Below are 26,518 nucleotides of genomic sequence, written 5' to 3' on the forward strand. Positions count from 1 at the left end.
ACTACAGAGGAATAAAGCTGATGAGCTATATAATGAAGTAATGGGAAAGAGTAGTTGAAGCTAGACTAAGGGCAGAAGTTAGCACTTGTGAGCAACAATATGGTTCCATGCCAAAAAAGAGTACTACAGATGCAGTATTTGCTTTGAGGATGTTGTTAGAGCAGTACAGAGAAGGCCAGAGGGAGCTTCATTGTGTTTTTGTAGATCTGGAGAAAGCTTATGACAGGGTGCCCAGAGAAGAACTGTGGTACTGTATGAGGAAGTCTGTAGTTGCAGAGAAGTTAGAGCGGTGCAGGACATGTGTGAGGACTGTAAGACAGTGGTGAGGTGTGCTGTAGGTGTGACAGAGGAGTTCAAGGTGCAGGTGGGACTGCATCAGGGCTCAGCTCTGAGCCCCTTCTTGTTCGCTATGGTGATGGACAGGCTGACAGATGAGGTTAGACAGGAATCTCCATGGACTATGATTTTTGCAGATGACATTGTGATCAGTAGTGAGAGCAGGGAACAGGTGGAGGAGAAACTAGAGATGTGGAGGTTTTTCCTGGAAAGGAGAGGAATGAAGGTTAGCCGCAGTAAGACAGAGTACATGTGTGTGAATGAGAGGGACCCAAGTGGAAGAGTGAGGTTACAGGGAGAAGAGATCAAGAAGGTGGAGGATTTAAAGTACTTAGGCTCAACAGTCCAGAGCAATGGAGTGTGGGGTAAAGAGGTGAAGAAGCGTGTACAGGCAGGATGGAAAAAAAAGTGTTGGTGTGATGTGTGATAGAAAAAAAGTGTTAAGTGTTAAGGTGTGATAGAAGAGTTTCAGCTAAAATGAAAGGAAAGGTGTGCAAAACTGTGGTGAGACCAGCGATGTTGTTTGGTCTAGAGACAGTGTCACTGAGGAAAAGACAGGAGACAGAGCTGGAGCAGCAGAGATGAAGATGCTGAGGTTCTGTCTGGGAGTGACCAGGATGGATAGGATCAGGAATGAGTACATCAGAGGGACAGCACATGTGAGAGGTTTTGGAGACAAAGTAAGAGAGGCCAGACTGAGATGGTTTGGACATGTCCAGAGGAGAGATCATGAATATATTGGTAGAAGGATGCTGAGTTTTGAACTTCCAGGCAGGAGGTATAGAGGAAGACCAAAGAGGAGGTTTATTCGCGTAGTGATAGAGGACATGAAGGTAACTGGTGTGAGAGCAGAGAATGCAGAAAACGGGGTTAGATGGAGGCAATTGATTCGCTGTGGCGACCCCTGAAGGGAAAAGCCGAAAGGAAAAGAAGAGAAGGAGTGTATACAGACCCGTAATACACACACATAGGGGCCATTAGGCATGCAGTGTGTGTGTGTGTGTGTGTGTGTGTGTGTGTGTTTGGGGTGGGGGGGCGAAGAGTGGCAGGCCGCTCTTTACTGTGCGACCATCTGAGTAACCTATGAAGGTGACAGTGCCTTGTTCAAAGACGCCTTGGCAGTGCTCAGGAGGAGAGCTGACACCTTCCAGTGTCAGCTCACACTCTGAGGTGCCTGGGTGGGAGCAGGAATCGAACCGCCAATCTTGAGATCATTGTATGACCCGCTCTGCCAACTGAGTCTCTTAAAGGGAAAGGCCTGGCTCACAATAGAGTGCAATCTTTCGCAGACATTTGCAGCTTGTTACAAAGAGAAATAAAGTATTTGGTAAACTCTCTCAGTTGTGGAATGTCAGGAATGTGGGGGGAGGGTTTCTGGCTATTGTGTTGTGCCAGACCCCAGTTCAGAAGCAACTTACACATCAATGGGACGTAATGTAGCAGAGACCATTGTATAATGTTACAAACAACGATGCAGGGTCTAATTGCAAAGTTCATAAAACACAGAATTTCCTCAAAATATTTGATTAAATACATTTTTTTTCTTCTACAATAGCTCTGAATAGCCTTGCTGAACCACAGAAACAAACAAACAAACAAACAAACAAGACAAGCGATATACATCATGTTGCATTTACGTATGAAGACAGACAAAATTGTGTAAGGACCGACAAAAGAGAGCTATATAATGAACAAAGGAATCTTTGTGGAGCTGGATTGGTGTTACATTGTGACAACATTTCCAATCCACAGCCAAATTAACATGTTTTAATAATGCATTACGACTGCAATAAATTGGAACCAGGCCAACAAAAACTAGAAAAATACTATGTATTTAAATATATACTATGTATATATTTATATTTAAATTTTTTGAGTCATTTGAAGCAAATTATTTTGATCGGATATAATTTTCTGTGATCACTGCTATTGTTATAAAGTTGGTACCATAGCAGTCTTAATTTTCAAGAATGTAGCTTTCTGTTGGACAGTCCATCACCATCTGAAATTGGTTGAGAAGCTCCAGTCTTTACATGTTACTAGTACACTTCTAATCTTCTAATCTGTCGTCTTTATTTTCAGTCTTAATATGTTTTACTTATCTCTTTTTCTCTCTGTTTTTTTTTTTTTTTTAGTTTGATAAATGTTAAAAGGTTAGATGTTTCTTTGTTCAGAAAACACATGGTACTATTGAAAATCCTCTTTACGTGAATCTCTTTTGGATTTTGTGTCAACGTGATTATTTTTTAATTTGACTTTTATGAATAAACGTGGTTAAAAATCAAAATCTCTCTCTCTCTCTCTTTCTCTCTCCCTCTCTCTTTCTCCCTCTGTCTATCTCTCTTACTCTGTGTCTGTCTCTCTTGCTTTCTTAATCTCTTGCTGTGATCATTCCTGATGAAGCTTTTGTTTAAGTTTTCTTAAACTTGGTAATGTCAATACTATGGTACAAAAGACTCAAACACAGCCATGCAGTAAAAACACTGAAAGTGCAGTACCTTTAATTTTCTTCTTCAAAGCACGTGTAGGGTTACATTCACCGACAGTGAGAGACAGATTCACTGACCAATGACAGGGCATGGATCTCTCATTTCGGTTCAAGCTTTAGTAGTAAATATTCAAGGCCGGCCCTGTCCGAGTAGGCGTGTTCTTGGCTATGACGTCTCTGCTGACAGTTTGCTCCAAATTCCGTAACTCTGAAGAAACTGTGCAGTCATCTGTAAGCTTTACAAAGATCTGTGGACTTTCCATATAAAAACAAAAAAAACAAACCGACCAACCGAACAAACAAAAACCTTTATATAACAAAAGGTTCATCTCTATGTTCTTCCACCCTCCCTCGGAGGATCATGCACTACAGCCACGTTACCCATGTAGTTCTCTCTTTTGTCTGTATCGGAATCACTGGCACTGGTAAGTACTGATTTAAAACACTTCAGGTGCAAGATCAGTGCTGTATATCATGTCTGCTTGTCTTATATATATATATATATATATATATATATATATATATATATATATATATGGATAGATAGAGAGAGAGAGAGAGAGAGAGAGAGAGAGAGAGAGAGAGAGAGAGAGAGAGAGAGAGAGAGAGAGAGAGAGAGCACAAATATTAAGGCTGTGTAAATTTCTCTAGCAGAGACACCACAGTAAATTTTACGCTGCAGATTTTTTTTCTAAATGTGGTAGCATGAGACAATGTTAAAGTTAATCCGTTTAGGACAGCGGGGTATTTTTATCAGTTGTAACTGCTACTTGACTGAAACTTTTGCTCTTTACAGCCCAGTTTGAGCTGGAGACAGATGAAGTAATTCCAAGGCTGCTGTCAGGCCAGGAGGCGCACCTGTCTTCTGCCCACACAGTCCGAACACCACAGCACCGGGGCCAACGGTCCCCAGATGAGCCGAAGGAAAGCCAGTTTGAATCGAATAGTATCATGCTGTCGCTGCCTGCATTTGGAAAGAATCTGTATTTAAATCTGTCACAAGACAGCATATTTCTCTCAGGGGACTTTGTGGTGGAGGAGAGACACAAAAACAACAGCGCATTGAGCAGCTTGTTCACGAACAAGCTCTGCTACTACTCGGGTTCCGTCGCCAACCACACAAATTCTCTGGCATCAGTGAGCACATGTGGGGGCCTGGTAAATATATTTTTAATTTATCGAGATTCTGTTAAGATTTGTGCCAAATTAGCAGTCGTTATGCAAAACCTTTTTTTCTCCCTTTTGCTTTTTTTTCCAAGACCCTCTGTCTCCTGTATCCCTCTACATCACCCTAGTCACATGCATGTCCATCCTCACTGCAGCCATAAAACTCCTCATTGATTTTCTTCCTATTCTCCAATTGTCTGGCAGCACCATCCACTGCGTCCTTTACCTTACGTGTACAGACAGGCCAGAATTTAGCTTTGTGACCTGGGCTGCTGAAAGTCCAATGACCCTGAATCTTTTCAATGCAGCTCTCATTTAACCACTCATTTTTCTGTCATTTTCTGTCAGCCAGTTTTAAGTCAAACATAACCAAACCAGACCCCCCAGGACTCACATAATGGTACAGTATTTTAAATGTTTGTAGACTTCTGTTTTACAACAACTATTCTGCCTCTTTAAATTTAGTAAAATATATAACATGTATGACATAGAAGGAAGCATTTGTATTGTGAAACAACACAGTAAACACAAAATAACTTCCTGCTCTGAAGATTGAATTTGCATGCATATCATAATAAGATATTCTGCATTTGTTTAGGAGACTGTGGAATGACAAAGTTCTTCCAGTCTTTAAATTCCAAAGGAAAACTCTGTTTTGAGAGCTCAAATCAACTAAATGACAGCAATGACATTGATTATCAGCCTGTCAAATCAAACATTCTCCACCCACAGTTCTTCTGTGATACAGCAGAGCACCCAATGTTACTCTGGAAGAACGGTTAAGGAAAATATGTCTTTCTCCAATGCAGTTCCACATTAGCTGAGGCTAATTTACATTATGCAGTTATGTAAAGTGAGTGGAGTAGGGGTTCAGGCTTATTTGTTATATCTCAGTAGACAAGGCTAGCTCTTTAAGTAAAGCATGCTCCGTTATTTCCTCAGTAAATCTTCAGACAGTTCAAACACCTAGGTGACTTTCAGTGGACATAGATATCATTGTCTAGCTGTGTAAAGCTTCATAAGGATATTGTGAAAGATGTGGTGGGTTTCTCTGAAAGCTGGTGGAGACAGCAACAGTAGTTGAATCTGTTAATAGCATTGCAGCAAACTTTAAAGCAGGGATATTCAATTACAACTCACAGAGGTTCAGTTATTAATATTTCCTCTAAGTACAAGGTTTGAACCGAAGAACAGGTTGTGTTTTATAACCGACCCTTTTGTCCACATTTTCATGGTTTCAATAATATTTATTGTCAGTTGTCAATGCAGGATATGTTTAACTGAGAGCATAGCTAGCTAGCTCTTTACCATAGGTAAAAGTAGACCCAGGCAAATATATTTAAGGCCTTTATGTAAGACTGAAGAACACACAAACCTCAAAATTAAGAAAACAAACAAAACAAAAACGAATAAAGTACAAACAGAGCCGGATCGCCCTTTTTTCTCATAAATGAAAGAGATTCCATCCTAAAGAAGTGAATGCCTGCACTTCAAGTAAAAAACCCCCAAACATTTCAGAAAACCACAAATAAAAAGCGGATTTATCAGGTGCAAAATTCCACGATAAACCATTATCAGACTTCATACCAAACATATGAAAACAAATATGTTGGTAATATAAACAAAGCGCACCCAACGTAGTCAAAAATCAACGTGGTGACGTAACGAATTTGTGTTGGCAAATCATGGATTGCGCTGGGCGGGCATTGTGAAGCCGTAGATGAATGTTAGCAGGCTAACTGGATAAAGAAAGCTAACTAATCGTGAGATTTGGAAAGGAGCTAACATTAAAGGAAAATACACCGATCAAAATAGCAAGTGGAAAAGACATTTTAGAGAAGTGATAGTTCTGTTAGCTAACTACATGAACAGAACTGTATGTAGTTACTTAAAGACCGTTTTTGTCAAATGCCCGAGGAGCATTTTGGATACTACATTGTCCCATTTCAAACGGAAACCATGGCTTGACGGACTGCTCGTGCTAGCCAGCATGAGCATTCACAAATTGTTGCAGTTTTCTGTTCCTGCTGTTTTTACTCTCTGCTCAAAAACATGAAAATTGTTGGAACAGTTATGACACTCTTAAATTATGTTAACTGTGAAGTCCATGTATAGTTAGTGATGGGAAAATGAAGCCCAATGAAGCACTGAAGCTTTTCATCCCAATCGGTTCACTGAGGTTCGAAGCTTCATGAGGCTTCATTTGCTCTAGTGCAACATCTACTGGATGCTAAAATATCAGTTGGCATGAGTTTGAAGTGTGTGGCATTTTGCAGAAAGTCTGTGAATAAAACTCAGCAAAATAACGAAGTATGCAAATCATATATATTTTAGTGATGGCAGTACACTGTGTGTGTGTGTGTGTGTGTGTGTGTGTGTGTGTGTGTGTGTGTATGTGTGTGTGTGTGTGTGTATAAAAATAAAAAAAATATATAAAAATGAATCTACTTTTGTTTGTGTACTGTATACTTCTGCAAACATTTGGAGTCAAACACACATGCGCACACACACAAACACTGGCCCTATGGAAAGTGATAATTTGGACATGACCGAAATGAAAATGCAGCAAACATGTACAGTGAGGAGAGGGTGGTTGTGGTGTGGACAATTATTGTGCTTTTGTAATGTTGAAGAATAGCCAGTGATTATGCTAATATCATTGGTTTTCATTTGAAAATAACATTTTTGTCCACTGTGGCAGGTCTTAGGTGATTTCTTTTTTCTTGTCAAAGCAGGTGAAATATTGCTTTAGATGACACCCGCCTTATATCGGTGTCAAAACTCAAACCGAAGCACTACCTGAATCAGGCCATGTCCACATGTAGCCGCATAAGTGCGTTTATCAACACGTTTATAAGCAGAACAACTCTGAGAACGGGACCGGGTCGCACTGCTCCATGGGGACCGGGTCGCACAACCTCCATGACTCTGTCATGGAGGTTGTCTTCCACGAGGAACTGCGTGAATTTCCTGCGTTTGGGAATTTGGGAACGTATTTCCTCCTCATGAATAAATGAATAAAGAAATATGTAAACATTGTAACTCACAAAGAAAGAAACACAAAAACAAATATCCAACTGTCAAGCATGTTTATCAACACATCTGCGACGTGGAGCTGTTATACGTCAGAAAATAGCCGGTTCTAACTCCTTCCATTCTGTGTGTACGTATAGACACGGGTCACACACACTAACGTCACAGAGGTTTTCGTCACAAGGAGACGCCCCCAGGATAGAAAAAGTTTTGGTAACAGCGTCCACACGACAACGCAGACCCGGCGTTTTCAAAATACTTCACTCTGGCCGGCATTTTCATCCCGGATGTCTGCGTTGTTATGTGGACGAAAGGCGTAACCGCAACAAAAAAAGCCTCGCTGCACGATGCCTTACGCCATATTGTTCACGTGATTCCTTCTGGCAGATGCGTCGTGATTGGTTGGGCGCCATGATTAGTTGGATGTTAGTGGGTAGAGTTAAAAGTGTGACAGAGTGAAGGTTTTCAAGTGAGCTTATTCATATAGGTGGGGGTATTATTATTCCTCTGGAAAGAGAACAGCTGTCATCAAATCAGCAACAATTATTCGGGCCTTACAGCTTTAAATTGAGCTCATTAAGATGTGATGTAATTTCAACCGAAATTTCATCTTATGGTCATCCTGCACAAACAGTGAAAACTGTTAGTCTGCTCTCAGAAAGATGCTATTTACGAAAAGACCAGAACTGTTCCAGTGCATTGCCATTCGTCAACCACCTCAAGTTTAGTAGCAGGTCATTGGCAGTTGATGAAGTTGATGAGTTTTATCCACGATACCTTTAGTGAACATTTGTTTTCATTGTGCTTGGTTATTTTGTGTACCCTCAGATTCGACACCAAGGGATACCTTTGCTCTGAAGTTATGTGCTTTGTTTAATAGTGGCGCTTCATCTTACCATTTGTAATTACCTGTAATGTGTTCAGAGCCACCCCCGCAATGCCTTAAACTCCGGGTGTTCTTTTGCCGATTTTCCCTCACCTGAATCCTCCTACACGAGTTCATTAAAAATGACACTTGCCTTTTCGCAAATCATGGCCTCTGTGTCATCAGCCATCTCTTTCTCCTTTATCCACACGAGTAACAACCTCTCCATCTCATTGTTCACTGCTGACTTCCTCTTCAAAATTATAGAGAGGCATTTGGAAGGAGTTATAGCTTTTACGGCTTCCTTTTGTTTTAATAATGTGGCGATTGTAGATACTTTACAGTTATATTCTTTGGTGAGATCAACCAAATGCATCCCTTTTTCATGTTTTTCTATTATCTCTGGCTTTGATTGTATGGACAAAAAAAATATTTTCTTCTTATTTTCTTTTCGTCTATTCTCCATCACTTTCTTGGGGTCCATAGTGAATACCCTAAAAGTTAATACATTACTTAAAGCTATCGGAACACCTCATGGGTCGAGGGCCGAATGACGAGGACGCTGCATAGACACCTATCTAGCTACACACATAGACGCATACGGTAGAGGTCCCTCTTAGTCAATGGGATGCCAGGAAAATGCTAGGTAATAGCCATTGCAGAGCAGCTATAAGAATGTTGCGTTCACTAAACTTTGGGAGCTGCAAGTAGCAGCCCATACTGTATTTTTACCTTTTGTATCCTGTAATTTCTTTCATAACAAGAGGCAATATTGTCCTGTTGAGGCGTTTCGTAACTTGAAAATTTCGTATGAAGAGACATTTATAAGTAGAGGTACCACTGTATATAAAAATGGAGTTTTCGTTCCTTCTCTTTAAAAAACAATCACATCCACTTGAGCATGTGTATGAAAATTCTCTCCATCCACATAAGTGTAAATATGTACTGCAGCTGAAATGCTGTGCAGAGCATACCACACCAACAGATCAATATAATTTGAAGTCATACAGCCATAAAAGTTAATCAGAAATTGTACAATTTCCTCCGGGATTAATAAAGTATCTATCTATCTAATCTGTTTATAAAGTAATTACTGGTCTATCATTTGTTGAAACGTTTTGTTGATATTCTAGGCTTACAGCAGTACCAGAGGAAGAAGGGGAATCATATGTCCAGAAAGACAGGGAAGTGCAGTTGCTGCTCAATGTTACTCTTGAATTCAAAGTGGAACTCATGAAAATGGAGCATGGCATTTGATGCTGTTTGAGTGAGGCCCACTCTTAATCATGTTTTTGTTTAATTTAAAAAAAAAAAAGAACAGAGTTAGCTGCAAGAGATTGTTCTTGAGTTTAGTTATCATAATCCTCATTTAATGAATTTCAATCTATAAGCACCTTTTGAGGTCATTTAAATGCCATTACTACTCTAAATACAAAATACTAATCCCTAAATCTTATCAGAAACAATTTGCATGACATAACAGCTAGGGGTAAGCGAGTACACCACTATCTTTATCTGTATCTGTTCAACCATCTAAATTATCTGTATCCATATCTGTACTTGGAATGGGTGGGGCTTAAATCGGTACATTATTTTAAGTCTGAAATTAATATGGCTTGATTGCTATATTTATTGTTTATTTTAAAACTATTTACAGAACAGCCTCAAAATTGAGATTCAAATCAATGTTTTTGATCACAAAAGTGGGAGAACTATTTACAGAACAAGTCTTTTATGAACTCAGAACATGAAGTACATTAATGAATACAACACATGAATAGGAAATTATGAACTACAAAGTATGCATGAACAAAAATTGTTATATTTACAACAGCTTTCTATTTTTTCTTTTTCTTTGTAATTTTCTTTTAATTTTTATGATCAAAATGTTTCTTTTTCATTTATTTATTTATTCTTGACACCTAATGTTCTTGCAACTTTTTCTTACACAAAGGTAAACAATTTTGATTCACATCAGAAGTCCCAAGGCAGTCATTTTGACTGTTTTCAAAATTTGCAATGTCATAACTCGGTTTAAAAAAATTTATCTACCAATAGGAGCCTGACTTTTATTAAATGTGTGTATATTTTATTCTGACATTGTTTGATCATTAAAATTTCAAAACACAAAAGAGATCTGAGTAGTGACTGCCCAGATATCATTTGTATGTAATTTGGATTATCAGTAAAATATCCAAGAATAAATGATGGAATAGGTAAAAACACATCAGGACACTAAATTTAAATTATAATGAGTGTTTTATTTATTTAACTGACACAACACAACTTCTCTACAATTACACATCCAAATTTGAACTTTGAAATAAAAAAAAGTAACTCTGTGAAATAAAAACAATTGTTTCCTACTTCAAAATACGTTGGTGTCACCATTAGACCTTAACATTGACAATTATTAACTATTATGAACATTAAATAATGCTGTGATAGTTGCCCCCAGCTGGAGACACTGCTGTTACGAAGCCAAGATGGTTTGCTTATGGCTTCCAATCACTCACAGTCAACACAGGTAACCTGTGCCTTCCTTGTGCAGCTCCCACTACCTTATGACATTTGACACAATTTTCCTTTGCTTTATTTTTCTTACACATTCTTCACTTGGCACTACCTTTTCTTCTCCATCTTCTGCTGCTCCAAATGGGGCTCTTGCACCATCATTTGTCAGGCTTTTGCTTTCATGTGTCCTGAGCAAAGTTTCTTTGCGAGTCGCATTATGAGGTTCCTCTGTGACAATCTTATTGGTACACTTCTTGAACAGGATCGAAGCATTTATGGCAGCCAGGCACGTAATAGTCTCTATTTTAGCCTCAAGACCACTTGTGATGTTGACAGCTGTGTGGATTGTGATTAGAATGAGACATTTTTTCTTGGTTATCATTGATAGATTGTTAGGGTTGCACTGTCACATTTCAGCACCTCTTTAGTGTGCCGGTCCCTTTGCTCCTCTACATATGGAGGAAGCTCTTATCTGCTCTTATTTACTGCACCAACCAGGCTGCTTTTCTGGGCCTTCAGTGCCTTGGAAAGTTCAAGAGAAGTAAAGAAGTTATCAGTGGTGACACCCCCCTCAAAAAAAAACCACAAGTTACCTGTGTTGGTTGAGTGTGAGGCATAAGCAACAACTTGGCATTGTAACATCAGTGTCTCCAGCTGGCTGGCAGCCATCACAGCATTATTGAATGTTCATAATGGTTAATATTTTCTATTGTTAAGGTCTCATGATGACACCAATCTATTTTGAAGCAGGACACAATTGTTTTAATTTCACTGAGATATGTTTGTTTTTATTTCACAGTTTGAGTTTGGATGTGTCTGAGTCTGACAGTACCAATGTGGGTGACTGAGTGGTCTGACAGAGACTTAGAGGGGAGCCGGGCCTTACATACTGAAGAGATGATAGGGAGCAGCTGTGCCAGCAGCAGAAGATGAGTAGGTGTGCAGGTGTCACGTAGAGTTGGAGGAGGAGGTGTAGCCACAACCAGATACATGGCAAAAAGAGACAGAAAGGGATCAAAACAAAACACACCACCATGACAGTGTGTGTGAAACACATGTTTGCACAAGAGATTATCATTATCTTTGCAGATTACTGTATATTCTGGTCTGACTGGTTTGGCTGGTCCTGCGACTTACACTCAGGTGGGATTTATATATTAAATATATTATTCCATGCTTGTTATTTTTACACAGACAGCCAGGAGAGGATGGACTAGGCTTGTGTGCAAATATCTACTAATCCTATTACTCTTGTAACACTGAAAATTTAAAATTTAATTATGAACTTATAAAGCCAACTTAGAAAGACTGAACAGAAATGCCCACAAAAAGAAAATAATATTCTGCAGATTACATGCAAATTAAATCCACCATAGTTTGGGTGGTAGTCACAAAATGAAAAATCTGTAGATACTCAGCTGATGCGAAGAGATCTCAGGAAATCAATTACACTGGTTCCTTAACACCTGGTGCTGACATTTTTAAACTGGGTGATATTAAGGCCTGTATGACTCCATCATTATGCTCATCTTCTGAGGTAGCAGTGTTCTCGTTAGCATGCGTCCTTGCATCTTTGATGCACACTTTCTGACAGGGACAGACAATCATCACATATCGTACGCAAGCTCTAAATAATTACAATTTTTTTTTAAAAATTGCCACCTTTTTCCACAATATAACACTGGGAAAAATCCACTTCCATTCAACAAAAATATTCAGAATTTATCCATTTCTACACTTAAATTTTGAAAATCACCATTATTAAATTTTTGTCAGAATAACCATCAGGCTATAACATTTTGATAGAAATATTTAATTCTTCTCTTTTTTTAACTTAAATAGTTATGACTTTATTCATAAAATCATTAATATTAACAGTTTTAGTTTTTATATTAAACTCAATCATTGCATACGGTTTCTACCATATATCCTGTATTACTTTTGGGATACATAAACGTCATGTTGGGATGCACACATTTTTTTGAACGGAATCACAGGGATGCACTACTTTCTTAAGGTAAGATGATCTCTGAGGTAGGACTCATAGCATTGTATGTGTGTGTGTGTGTGTGTGTGTGTGTGTGTGTGTGTGTGTGTGTGTGTGTGTGTGTGTGTGTGTGTGTGCCTTTTTTCGCTAATATTTTTTGGTTCATTGTCTACAGACTGGACTTATCCAGATTGGGGAGGACATTCTCCTCATTCAGCCAATGGATGACAACAACTCATCACAGTCATTTTCCGGACGTAAACATCGTCTACTTCATTCTCGGCTCTCTGGGATGAGCAGCTCTGTTCCAGATCATGACTACAACAATTACTGCGGAACTATTCAAGGTGAGGGACTGTTGAATGTGTGGTGGTGAAATAATGCATGGTTAGGTCACACTTCAAATCAAGAGAACACAGGATGTCAGTTTTGGCAGCAAAGAACCTTTCTCATCAAAGAAAAGACACACACACTCACACATGCACACATACACACGAATGCGAGTATAAGTTTGGGGCTGTTTCCCGATTGATCTGTACTGATGAGCTGAGAATCAATTAAAGCATTCCCGTTTGGCTGCAAACCATTCACTGTTGTACCTGCGTTTTATTTCGATTTTTCTCTACATAATTGGCATCACAAACAGGATCCTGTTTGCTACATTGAGTCAGACTGGACCATGCTCTCCACGCTTATTACCAAAGCGACTGCTCAGAGGTGCGGTCGCAAGGTATCCAATGGCTGTTGCAGTGGCTACCTTGGAATCCAGACGTCAACGCCGGAAGTAAGAGATGCTGTCAAACCAAATAAACTATAGTCGATCAGCCTCAAAGATATTCTGGAAAAACATCCGGACCTCAGGAGGGGAAAGTGGTACCACCGCCAACACTGTGTACAGTGGAGGCGAGGAGCAGCTGACATTGAGTGAGGATATTGTCGGGCAGTGGAAGGAATACTTTGAGAATCTCCTCTATGTCACTTCCATGTCTTCTATGGTGGAAGCAGAGACTGAGGTCTCTTAGGTGGACTCATCCATCACAAGAACTGAACTCACCAAGATGGTTGCCAAACTCTTGGTGGCAGGATTCGCGCTGAGTACCTCAAGTCTCTGGATGTGCAAGGATTGTCTTGGTTGACACAGCTCTGTAACATGCAATTGCAGCTGGGCACAGTGCTTCTTGATTGGCAGACTGGGGTGGTGGTCCCCACTCTAAAGAAACGGGTGCTCCAACTACAGGGAGGTCACGCCCGTCAACCTCCCGGGGAACGTCTATTCCAGGATCCTGGAGAGGACAATTGAACTGATAGTCATACCTCTGATTCAAGTGGTAAAATATGGTTCCCGGTTGCAGAACACTGGACCAGCAGTAGACGCTCCATCGAGTGCTTGAGGGTTCATGGGAGTTTTTACCAAACAGACCATACTTGCTTTGTGGATCTAGAAAAGGCATTCAACTGTGTCCGTTGTCGTATACTGTGGGGAGTGACACTGGAGCCCCTCTTCTAAGGACTGTCTGATGCCTATATGACTGAAGCCGGAGTTTGCTCCACATTGCTGGGAGTTAAGTCAGACATGTTCCAGGTGCATGTTGGACTTCGACAGGGCGACCCTTTATCACCAGTTCTGTTCATAATCTTTATGGACAGAATTTCTAGGTGCATCAAGGGACCCTCCAGAGGGAGTACGGTTTGGGAACCAAAGGATTTTATCCCTGCTTTTTGCAGATGATGTTGTCCTGTTGGCCTCATCAAATCTGAACCTTCAGTATGCAGTCCGGTTCATGACCAGAAAAAGGTGGTCTTTCCTCTCTAGGTCAGTGGGGAATCTTTCCACTAAGTGAAGACATTCATGTATCTTTGGGTCTTGTGCAGGAGTGAGGGAAGGACAGATCATGAGATTGACAGATGGATTGGTGCAGCGGCTGTAGTGATGCAGTCGTTGTGTAGATCTGTAATGGTAAAGAAAGAGCTGATTTGAAAGAGAAAACACTCAATTTATCGGTCAGTCTATGCTCCTATTCTCCCCTATAGTCATGAGCTTTGGGTCATCACCAACATGACAAGATCCCAGATACAAGTGGTTGAAATGACGAAAGAGTGGCTGGGTGAGAGATAGGGTGAAGAGCTCACTTACCAGGGAGTAACTTGGAATAGAGCCGCTGCTCCTCCACATGGAGCGGAGCCAGATGAGACATCTGTTTCGGAAGCTTCCAGGACATTTCCCTTGGGTTCTGGGCACGTGGTACCTGGAGGAGGCCCCGAGGAAGACCTAGGCATGTTGGAGAAACTGTCTCTCCGCTGGCCTAAGAACGCTTCAGGATCCCCCTGGAACCGGTAGAAGATGTGTCTGGTAAGAGGGAAGTATGGACATCCCTGATGAGATAGTTTTCTCAGTGACCAAGTGAAGGATACATAGTCAAAGATGGAAGGTTGAATGGATGGTTGGATGGATGGATGGATGGATGGATGGATGGATGCCTGCATGGAATTTTTGATTTACCTTTCAATTTAAAAAATTAAGTTCACGCAATCTTCATTAGTTGGAGTTTCTTGTAGAATTGTGTAAACTACCAGAAAAGAATAGTAAACTAGAAAACAACACTTTTTTAAATTATCTGGTTTTCACCTTTCATCAGTTCTAGTGGTGGTTGGTCTTATTCCAGCTAATTAAACTTGTCAGGTTTGGTCAATGCTATTCATATTCCAATGACTATTGTTGAAACCTGTCTGGCTCATCACCAGTGGTTGATGGCGGTGCCAGGGGTGTCACAAGGGGTCATTGAAATGCGAGTTTCACCGAGCCTTCGTTTACAAATGGGTGTCACTAGCCTGGGACATCTCACCTGGATTAATCTACTGAGTAATTTTTTTATGGAGTTTCGAAAGGACCCGATTGGAAGACACTCATTGTACCTGCTTGTATCCAGGATCTTGTCCTTTCGGTCATGACCCACAGCTCATGACCATAGGTGAGAATAGTTACGTTGATTGACAGGTAAATCGAGAGATTCGTCTTATGAATCAGCTCTGTCTTCACCATGACCCACCTATGCAATGGCTGCAACACTGCAACAGCTGCACCCATCCATCTGTCAATCTGTCAATGTTCTGTTCTTCCCTCACCCGTGAACAAGACCCCAAGATACTAAACTTCTCCACTCGGGGCAAAGACTCTCCACTGACCTGGAGAAGGTGGAGAGGGCTTTTTGGGTTTAGAACCATGGCCTCTGAATTGAAGAAGCTGATCTTCTGCCAACTTGCATCACACTCAACTGCAAACTGCCCAAGTGCACGCTGAAAGTCCAGATTTGTTGGGGCAAACAGTAAAACATCATCTGCAAAAAATAGAGATGAAATCCTTCAGTCCCCAAACTGGATTCTCTCTGGATCCTGCATGCACTTTAAAATTCTGTCGATAAAGATTATGAACAGAACCGGTGATAGAGGGGAGCCTTGTGGAAGTTCAACACACACCTGGAACAGGTCTGAGTTACTGACAACAATGCAAACGAAGCATTTTGGTCATACAGGGACTGGACAGCCCTCGGAAAAGGGCCCTGAACTGCATACTCCCAAAGCACTCCCCATAAGATACCATGAGGGATATGGCCAAATGCATTTTCCAGATCCACAAAGTACATATGGACTGGTTGGGCAAACTCCCACAAACTCTCGAGCACTCAAAGGAGAGCTTAGAGCTGATCCAATGTTTCCCGACCAAAATCGCATTCTTCCTCCTGAATCTGCAGTTCGATTATAGGCTGTGGAGTGTGGTACCCCTCAGAGTTCAGTTTACCTCAAGAAAGTAGTGCATCCCTGGGATGCGCTGCAACATAAATTTGTGCATCCCAGCATGACATTTATGCATCCCAAAAGGAACACCAGAATATACGGTAAAAGCTGTATGTAAGTATTGAGTTTAGCCAATAGTACAATATAAAAACTAAACAAACTGTTAATTTTATTATTAATAATGTCATGTTTATTAAGTAAAAAGAAAAAAATAATAAATTACATACTTTTTATCGAAATGTTAAAGCCTTGTAGTTATTCTTTGAAAAAAAGCAGTTTCAGAAATATTGTATCAGAATAAATTATTTGAGCATATCGAACTAACCTTTTACAGTTGATTAGTGTGCAAGGATGCTTAATACCGGGTATGCCTAATTTTTTTCTATTAACTCTTTCTCTGCAAATTCTGCCAAACTATCCAAAAGTTGGCTTTCTGTGACTTAAGGAGATCCACATCAGGTACACCAATGTCATGCATAAGTTCAATGACAGTTTTAAGCTTTCTGAAAGGTGTATCTTCAGCAGCCATCCATTTCACAACTTTTAAAAGAATTAAGATTGCTTTATCCTTCTTGGCATTGGGTTTTGCAATGCATCTCTTTCGGTCTGCTTGCAGTGAGGGGATATCCATGGCCAACATGTGTGAGTTCAGTTCAGCATGGCAAGTAAAGGTGGACCTCATGAAATTTAGATTTTTTTTGCAGATTTGTGCATACCATTGACTGAATTGTGTTGTGTGCATACTGTACCTTGCAACACATGTAGTTTTCTCCATAGCTATCAATGTCCCTCACTCATGGAAACAATTGGATCCATTGGTGTAAAAATGATTTTTCTGGTTTTTGCTTGTCTTCTTCTGCCTCTTCATTCTTACTGTCCACAGAAATATCTGTCTCTTTGTCTTCATAAATTTTTGATTGATTTTTATCCGAAAAAGCACTGATTGTCGTGTCATTTTTTTCGGAGGCATGGTGATAATATAAGATTAATTTGTTGCTCTATCACTGCTGCGTGTAAAATGAGCAGACGTCTTGTTGCCGATACTCTCAATGCAGTGCGAGACATAACGGCGATTTCCAGGTTCGGAATTTAAGTGGAGAAATGGATAAATTGTGAATATTTTTTGTTGAATGGAAGTGCATTTTTTTCCCAATATTATATCGCGGAAATAGTATTGCTTTTTTTTATTTGTAAGCATTTAAAGCTTGCGTCCGTGGGACGCATGCTGTTTGACGATTGTGCGTCCCTGTCAAAAGTTGTGCGTCAAAGACGCAAGGGCACATGCAAACGAGAACACTGTAGCCCTATAATTAGAACACACTCTCCGGTCCCCCTTTTTCAAAAGACGGACCACCACTCCGGTCTGCCAATCCAGAGGCACTGTCCCCGACCAATATGCGATGTTACAAAAACATGTCAACCAAGACAGTCCCTGCATATCCACAGACTTCAGGTATTCAGGGTGAACCTAATCCACCTTTTTCTCTTGTTTGGCAACTGCTTCAGTGACTTCAGTTTAGGTGTTGGACGAGTCCACCTCTGAGACGTCAGCCTAATTTTCCTCTGCAGAAGACATGGTAGCAGGATTGAGAAGATCCTTAGAGTATTCTTTCCACTGGTCAACAATAGCCTCAGTCGAGGTCAACTGCGAACAGCCACTTCAACAACTGAATCCACTCTGACTCAATGTCTCCAGCCTCCTGCTGGATCTGGGACGGACGGACGGACGGACAGACACTTTAATGATCTCGAAGGAAATTCAGAGTAACATCTACTGAAAAAAAAGATACAAATAAATACACATAACAGTGACTGACACAAACAAAAAGACGTTACCTAAATTACATAATTACATAAATAACAGAATTACATAATTAATTACAACTACAGTACACAAAACATAAAAAGGAAGCATAAGAACATGAAAGAAGCCCAATAAGACATAGAAGGAGCATAGGAATAAGATATAAAAACAAGAATAAGAATGGGTGGATGAACCGAACTGTAGACTGACACCAAGGACCCCCACAAAGTGCCTCCCAGGCCCCCCTAGTCTATCCCGTCACGGCCGACCTTGATGACCCTGCGGCTTCAGCCTCACCACCCCTCTTTCTGAGAGAATGGTTGTATCCCCTGATGGCACGGGACACAGAGGAAGTCCTGAGTCTCTCTGTGGAGGGGCTCGGCGACAGCAGTCTGCTACTGAAAGAGCTCCTCTGTTGGGTGAAGGTGGTGTGCAGGGAGTGGGTGGTGTTACCCAGGATAGATCTAAACTTGGACATAGTCCTCCTCTCTAGAACAGTCTCCACAGAGACCAGGTCCTGGCCGATCACAGAACCTGCCCTCCGGATGAGCCTGTCTAGGCGCTCGGTGTCCGGTTTCCTGGCACCACCACCTCAGCACATAATGGCATAGGATGACACACTGGACACAATGGACTAGTAGAACAGTCTAAGCATTTCAGAGCTGATGTTGAAGGAGGCCAGCCTCCCCAGGACGTACATCCTACTCTGACCTTTCTTGTACACACAGTCCAGGTTGTGAGACCAGTCCAGTCTGCTGTCCAGCTGCAGCCCCAGGTACTTATAAGTCCCCACTACCTCCACCTCCTTACCCCTGATGACCACTGGCTGTGGGGAGGGGGGTGCCTGCCGGAAATCCAGCACCATCTCCTTGGTTTTGGTGAGGTGAAGCTCATTCTGCTGACACCACCCCACAAAGTCCATCACCACCCTCCTGTACTCCCTCTCATCACCCTCCCTGATACATGCGATCGCTGTGTCGTCTGAGAATCTGAGAACTTCTGCATGTGCCATGTATCCGAGTTGTACTGGAAGTCCGTCGTGTAGAGGGTGAAGAGAAGAGGAGAGCACAGTTCCCTGTGGAGCCCCTGTGCTGCTGGTCACCACTGATATCAAACAGTCCCCCATACGCAGGTACTGGGGTCTGTCCGTTAGATAGTCTGTGATCCAGCTCACAAAGTAGGGGTCCACAGCCATGGACGATAGTTTCTCCTGCAGGAGCGAGGGCTGGATTGTATTGAAGGTGCTCGAGAAGTCGAAGAAGATAATTCTTACTACACAGCCCCCGATGTCCAAGTAGGAGGGAGACCGGTGGAGGAGGTATATGATGGCGTCGTCAGCCCCAGTCTGGGGCCAGTAGGCGAACTGGTGAGGGTCCATCGCACCCGGCACCTGGGGACGCATGGGCTCCAGGACCAGTTGCTCAAAGGTCTTCATCACGCGCGAGGTGAGAGCGACTGGTCGGTAGTCATTGAGCTCTGTGGGGCATCTCCGCTTGGGCACAGACAAAATGCAGGATGTCTTCCATAGGGATGGCACCCTCCCAGCCGGAGACTGAGGTTGAAACCTGGTGTAGGGGTTTACCCAGTTTGGCAGCGCAGGCTTGGGGGGACCTGGTCTTGTCCAGCCGCCTTCCTTGGGTGAAGCCTCCTCAGCGCAGACGTCACCTGTACCACAGTGATGGCCGTGTGTGTGTGTGTGGGGGGGTGGTAGTGTGTTGGTCCATTTGGCCGGGGGGTCTAGCAGTTGAGGTGGTGGAAAGGTGTGGGTTTGGCCCTGGGGAAGATAGGTGAGGTGGACGGAGGTGGGGGGGGGGGCAGGGGGGGCATGTGTATTCTGGTCAGCTTGGCTGGAGGAACTCTGGGGACAGGGGTGGGGGACCTGAATCGATTAAAAAAGCTGTTGAGTTCATCAGCTCGCTCCTCATTCCCCTCCGCTGTACTGCGGCCCTCTCCGTAGCCAGTGATGGCCCTCATACCACTCCAGACCTCCCGCACCTGGTTGCGCCCCAGCTGGTTCTCCAGCTTCCTCCTGTAGTTCTCTTTAGCCTCATTCAGGCAGAGTCTCACTGCCTGTTGGGCCTTCCTCATCTCCTCAATCTCACTCCTGAAGGCCCGCTTCTTCCTGTTTAGGACAGTCTTCACCTCCTCCTATATGAACTCCAGAAGTTCATATTGTCTAAACACTCTGCCGCCCCATCGACGTCCTCCCCATGTGAGCCCACAATAACATCCCAGTTGGTGGTCTGAAAGTAGTCCCCTCAGTGTCTCCTCCGCTTCTGGGGACCACCTCCTGACCTGCCAGGTTGTTGCTGGCAGCCGTTTCACCAGCGGGATGTAGGTGGACTGAAGGTACACAAGGTTATGGTCTAATTTACCTAGTGGGGGGAGGGGGTGGCGGTGTATGCCTCCTTGGCATTAGTGTAGAACAGATTGATAGTTCTGTTCTTCCATATGGGGCAGTTCACACACTGGGTCATTGTAGGGAGAGATGAGTCCAGGGTGACGTAGTTGAAGTACCCCATGATGATGACAAGCGCCTCCAGGTGCCAGGTCCAAAGAGCAGAGGTGGTCGCACAGATCGTCTCTTTATTTTGTTACATACATAAATGTAACGTAAACATTTATGAACCCTCCCCATACTGATATAATACCATCCCATATCTGTATTACATTTTCCTACACTCCTGTAGACTGTTTAAAGCACTTTTAAGTGTTATTTTAATTTGAAAATTGTATGATAACCTAATTAATGTTCTATGTCATGAAACAACAATTTTGTTTCTTTGTTTTACAGTGCATTAGAACGCGAAACATTACATTTCCATTACCTTACGGTTGGACAAACCAACCACCGAAGTTACTGTTATAACCATGGTCTTTATTATATGCCTTCTTGTGGTAGGGAAAAAGAAGAAAAGGATAACAAAAGTAGCTGAGGAGGGTCGTGGAAGGAGAAACACTCACCTACATGAAACATACACTGTGGAGACAGTGGTGGTTGCAGACTCTGATATGGTGCAGTTCCATGGTGCAGAAGTGACACATCGATTCCTTCTGACAATAATGAACATGGTAAGAATACAAGATTCTTATATGATCTCAGTTTGTGACACCCCAATCAATATACAGTGCTGTGAAAAAGTATTTGCCCCTTCCTGATTTCTGTGTTTTTTGTATATCCATCACTCGCAAACGCTTCAGATCGTCAAACCAATGTTAATATCACACAGAGACAACCCAAGGAAATACAAAATGCTGTTTCTAAATGATGATTCAATTTATTTAGGCACAAAAAATCCCACCTATCTGGTCTTTTGTGAAAAACTCATTACCCCCTGAACCTTAGTGTGTTGTGCCACCTTTGGAGACAATTACTGAAATCAAGTGTTTCTGATAATTGGTGATGAGTCACACTGCTGTGGAGAAATTTTGGCCCACTCCTCTTGCAGATTTTTTTCAACTCTGACATATTGGAGGGAGCATGAACTGCCAGTTTGAGGTCACACCACAGTATCTCAACTGGATTTAAATCCGGATTTTGACTTGGTCACTCCAAAACCTTAATTTTTTTTTTTTGAAGTTATTCGGAGGTGGACTTGCTGGTGTGTTTCGGATCATTGTCCTGCTGCATGATCCAAGAGCCCTTGAGTTTGAAGGCACAAACTGATGGCCGGACATTATCTTTCAGGATCTTCTGGTAAACAGCAGAATTCATTTTTCCATCAATCACAGCAAGTTGTCCTGGCCCTGAGGCAGCAAAGCAGCCTCAGACCATCACACTGCCACCATGTTTACTGTTGTCATCATGTTCTTTTTATCAAATGCTTTGCCATTTTTACACCAGATGTAATGGGCTTCTTTGGATGTTTTTCTAGGTTCTTTTGTGACCTCCTGGATGAGTTGTTGTCGCACTCTTAAAGTAATCTTTGTTGGTCGACCACTCCTGGGAAGGTTTGCCACTGTTCCCAGTTTTCTCCATTTGTGGATAATGGCTCTGACAGCAGTTCCCTGGAGCCCCACAGGCTTGGAAATGGCACTGTATCCTTTTCCAGACTGACAGATTTAAACCACTTTTTTCCCTAATTTTTTCTTGAATTTCCTTGGATCGTGGCATAATGCGTTTGTTCTTGAGATTTTGTAGCCTACTTCACTTTGTCTAACAGATTCTATTTAAGTGATTTCTTAATTCAGGAAAGGTAGTGGCAATCAGGTTTGGGTGTGGCCTGTGAAACTGAACTCACCTGTTGCAAAACTGTGGTTAGTCACTGTTACATTGTAAATTAACGAAAGGGGGCAATTACTTTTTTACATAGGGTCATATAAGTTTGTGGTTTTTTTTCCCCTTGGTAAATAAAATCATCATTTAGGAACTGCGTTTTGTATTTCCTTGGGTTGTCTCTGTGTGATATTAACATTGATTTGATGATCTGAAACTTTTGTGAGTGATGAAAATGCAAAAAACAGAAATCAGGAAAGGGGCGAATACTTTTTCACAGTATTGTAAGTACATTTTTTGTGTATAAAATATGTTTTGTGTAAAGCATTAAATGACTAATTGTTTTTACTGAAAATATGTTTACTTATATTTGTGTATTATTTTTGCTTTACTTTTGTTTGATACTTAAGATTGTTGTGAAGTTTCATCACTAAATGAGAAAGATTGTATTTTAACAAGCAAATCCAATTTGTTGGAGTTGATTGGGCTAGAACTTCAGCTGCTGTCTGTTTCTTGTAAAATCATCATTAATGTACACCTAAATAGTCTGTCATTCTTGTTCTTTTGTTTTTTCTCTTTTGTTCTTGAATAGTTATAACAACTTTGATCCGTCACGTTGTTAATACGATCAAGGGGTTCTCGTTTTGAATGAAAGTCCATTTCTTTTATCAGGATGTATTTCAAATAATAATAATGAACTTACACCTCTTGTGTTACCGGCTGTTGGCGCTGTGTATTTTTGAACATTCACATAAAATAATCCGTAGACATAATTCTCCTTTTCCTCAGCAGTATTGTAGTCCACAAACTTTGTCCTGAAAGTCCATTGTACGCAACAACTGCTGCACGCAACAAAGTACTTCGAGACACGCCTGAAAAGTCGCCACCTTGGGATTGTTCACCAGAAGGAAGAACAAATAAAAAAATATACAGTGTGCCCTCGGTCTTTGCGGTTAATGCATTCCAGGAACCACACGTGATTGAGGAATCCATGGTCTTCTTCTTTTCCTTTCGGCTTTTCCCTTCAGGGGTCGCCACAGCGAATCAATTGCCTCCATCTAGCCCTGTCCTTTGAATCCTCTTCTCTCACACCAACTACCTTCATGTCTTCCCTCATTACATCCATAAACCTCCTCTTTGGTCTTCCTCTAGGCCTCCTGCCTGGCAGTTCAAAACTCAGCATCCTTCTACCAATATATTCACTATCTCTCCTCTGGACATGTCCAAACCATCTCAGTCTGGCCTCTCTGACTTTATCTCCAAAACCTCTAACATGTGCTGTCCCTCTGATGTACTCATTCCTGATCCTATCCTTCCTGGTCACTCCCAGAGAGAACCTCAGCATCTTCATCTCTGCTACCTCTAGCTCTGTCTCCTGTCTTTTCTTCAGTGACACAGTCTCTAGACCAAACAACATCGCTGGTCTCACCACAGTTTTGTACACCTTTCCTTTCATTTTAGCTTAAACTCTTCTATCACACATCACACCTGACACTTTCCTCCACCCGTTTCATCCTGCCTGTACACACTTCTTCACCTCTTTTCCACACTCTCCATTGCTCTGGACTGTTGAGCCTAAGTACTTAAAATCCTCCACCTTCTTGATCTCTTCTCCCTGTAACCTCACTCTTCCACTTGGGTCCCTCTCATTCACACACATGTACTCTGTCTTACTGCGGCTAACCTTCATTCCTCTCCTTTCCAGGACAAACCTCCACCTCTCTAGCTTCTCCTCCAACTGTTCCCTGCTCTTACTACAGATCACAATGTCATCTGCAAACATCATAGTCCATGGAGATTCCTGTCTAACCTCGTCTGTCAGCCTGTCCATCACCATAGCGAACAAGAAGGGGCTCAGAGCTGAGCCCTGATGTAGGCCCACCTCCACCTTGAACTCCTCTGTCACACCTACAGCACACCTCACCACTGTCTGACAGTCCTCATACATGTCCTGCACTGCTCTAACATACTTCTCTGCCACTCCAGACTCTGTCATACAATACCACAGTTCCTCTCTGGGCACCCTGTCATAAGCTTTCTCCAGATCTACAAAAACACAATGAAGCTCCCTCTGGCCTTCTCTGTACTTCTCTATCAACATTCTCAAAGCAAATACTGCATCTGTAGTACTCTTTTTTGGCATGAAACCATACTGCTGCTCACAAATGTTCACTTCTGCCCTTAGTCTAGCTTCCACCACTCTCTCCCATAACTTCATTGTATGGCTCATCAGCTTTATTCCTCTGTAGTTGCCACAACTCTGCACATCTCCCTTGTTCTTAAAAATGGGCACCAGCACACTTCTCCTCCATTCCTCAGGCATCTTCTCACTATCTAAGATCCTGTTGAACAACCTAGTCAGAAACTCTACTGCCACCTCTCCTAGACACTTCCATACCTCTACAGGTATATCATCATGGCAGACTGCCTTTCCACTCTTCATCCTCTTCAATGCCCTCCTCACTTCATCCTGACTAATCTTTGCTACATCCTGGTCCACAACAGTCACCTCTTCTAGTCTTTGTTCTCTCTCATTTTCCACGTTCATCAACTCTTCAAAGTACTCTTGCCATCTTCCCATCACACTACTGGCACCTGTCAATAGACTTCCATCCCTATCCTTAATCACCCTAACCTGCTGCACGTCCTTCACATCTCTATCTCTCTGTCTTGCCAACCGGTATAGATCAGTCTCTCCCTCCTTACTGTCCAACCTGGCATACAAGTCATCATAAGCTTCTTGTTTGGCCTTTGCTACCTCTACCTTCACCTTACGCTGCATCTCCCGGTACTCCTGTCTACTCTCCTCAGTCCTCTCAGTGTCCCACTTCCTCTTGGCTAACCTCTTTCTCTGTATACACTCCTGTACCTCCTCATTCCACCACCAAGTCTCCTTATCTACTTTCCTTCCAGATGACACACCAAGTACTCTCTTACCTGTCTCCCTGATCACATTAGCTGTAGTTGTCCAGTCATCTGGAAGCACCTCCTGACCACTCAGAGCCTGTCTTAACTCCTTCCTAAAAGTCATGCAACACTCTTCCCTTTTCAGCTTCCACCATTTCGTCTTCTGCTCTGCCTTTGCCCTCTTGATCTTCCTCACCACCAGAGTCATCCTACACACCACCATCCTATGCTGTTTGGCTACACTCTCACCTACCACTACTTTGCAGTCACTGATCTCCTTCAGGTTACACCGTCTACACAAGATGTAGTCTACCTGTGTGCTGCTACTGCCACTCTTATAGGTCACTCTTTGTTCCTGCCTCCTCTGGAAGAAAGTATTTACTACAGCCATTTCCATCCTTTTTGCAAAGTCAACTACCATCTCTCCTTCTGCGTTCCTCTCCTGGATACCAAACCTGCCCATCACCTCCTCATCACCTCTGTATCCTGCACCAACATGTCCATTGAAGTCTGCTCCAATGACAACTCTCTCACTTCTAGGCATGCTCTGCATCACTTCATCAAAGTCCAGCCAGAATTTCTCCTTCTCCTCCAGCTCACATCCTACCTGTGGAGCATACCCACTAACAACATTGAACATCACACCTTCTATTTCCAGTTTCAGACTCATCACTCTATCTGACACTCTTTTTACCCCCAAGACATTCCTAACAGACTCCTCCTTCAAGATAACTCCTACTCCATTTCTCTTCCTATCTACACCATGATAGAACAACTTGAACCCTTCCCTCGCCAAAACAATGTCATTCACAACACACGGAGACGTGTTCTGGTGTTTTCTACACAATTTGAAAGAAATACAATCTTGGACCACAACCCGAGTGAATTTTAAATCGACTTCCATTTTTTTCCCAATTTTTTTCTGTTCACTGTTTCATCAAACGGCGTTTTAACACTTATTTAAAAAAAAAAGTTTCATATTGTTGTTCTTTTATTTTTATTATGCTCATTATTTGTGAGCTCATTGGTCTGGGATCAGAAAATTTTTTTGAGATCATTTATTCAATCTTTGAATAATTTCATTTGCTTGTTTAGTTAGAGTTTGTTTAATTTAAATTTTTTGCAAGCTTGCATAACATTTCACCTCGGGTACCTGTTTTTACTCGATGGCCGCTATTTTTGAATCACTGTCTCCTCAGCTATTCCCAATCTGAGCAGCCAGCGGGTCTACCAGTTTGACCCTATCTACACTAGTTTTATTTGACATTTTTACACTCAGACCCTTTTTACACTCAGACCCTACCTAATTCCTCGTCTCACTTTTTTGTCCCAGAACTTAAGACTTTAACCATCTAGATGGTGCCCTAAGTGCTAAAAACACAGATTCATATGTAAGTTTTGACTTTAAA

At 42.0% G+C, this 26,518-nt stretch overlaps 1 protein-coding gene across 3 annotated transcripts in view; it reads left to right on the forward strand.

Moving 5' to 3' along the window:
- The first annotated feature begins 3,002 nt into the window (after positions 1-3,002).
- adamts17 (ADAM metallopeptidase with thrombospondin type 1 motif, 17) overlaps positions 3,003-26,518 on the forward strand; it is a 170,436-nt gene continuing 146,920 nt past the window's right edge. For all 3 annotated transcript variants that reach the window (XM_068340531.1, XM_068340448.1, XM_068340615.1), the window contains exons 1-4: positions 3,003-3,249; positions 3,621-3,982; positions 12,566-12,737; positions 20,889-21,058. In XM_068340531.1, coding sequence (XP_068196632.1) covers positions 3,186-3,249; positions 3,621-3,982; positions 12,566-12,737; positions 20,889-21,058 — 768 coding nt within the window. In that variant the 5' untranslated portion in view covers positions 3,003-3,185. The remainder of the gene's footprint in view (positions 3,250-3,620; positions 3,983-12,565; positions 12,738-20,888; positions 21,059-26,518) is intronic.

This window comes from Antennarius striatus, chromosome 1 (assembly GCF_040054535.1).
Source record: "Antennarius striatus isolate MH-2024 chromosome 1, ASM4005453v1, whole genome shotgun sequence".
Lineage (NCBI taxonomy): Eukaryota > Metazoa > Chordata > Actinopteri > Lophiiformes > Antennariidae > Antennarius > Antennarius striatus.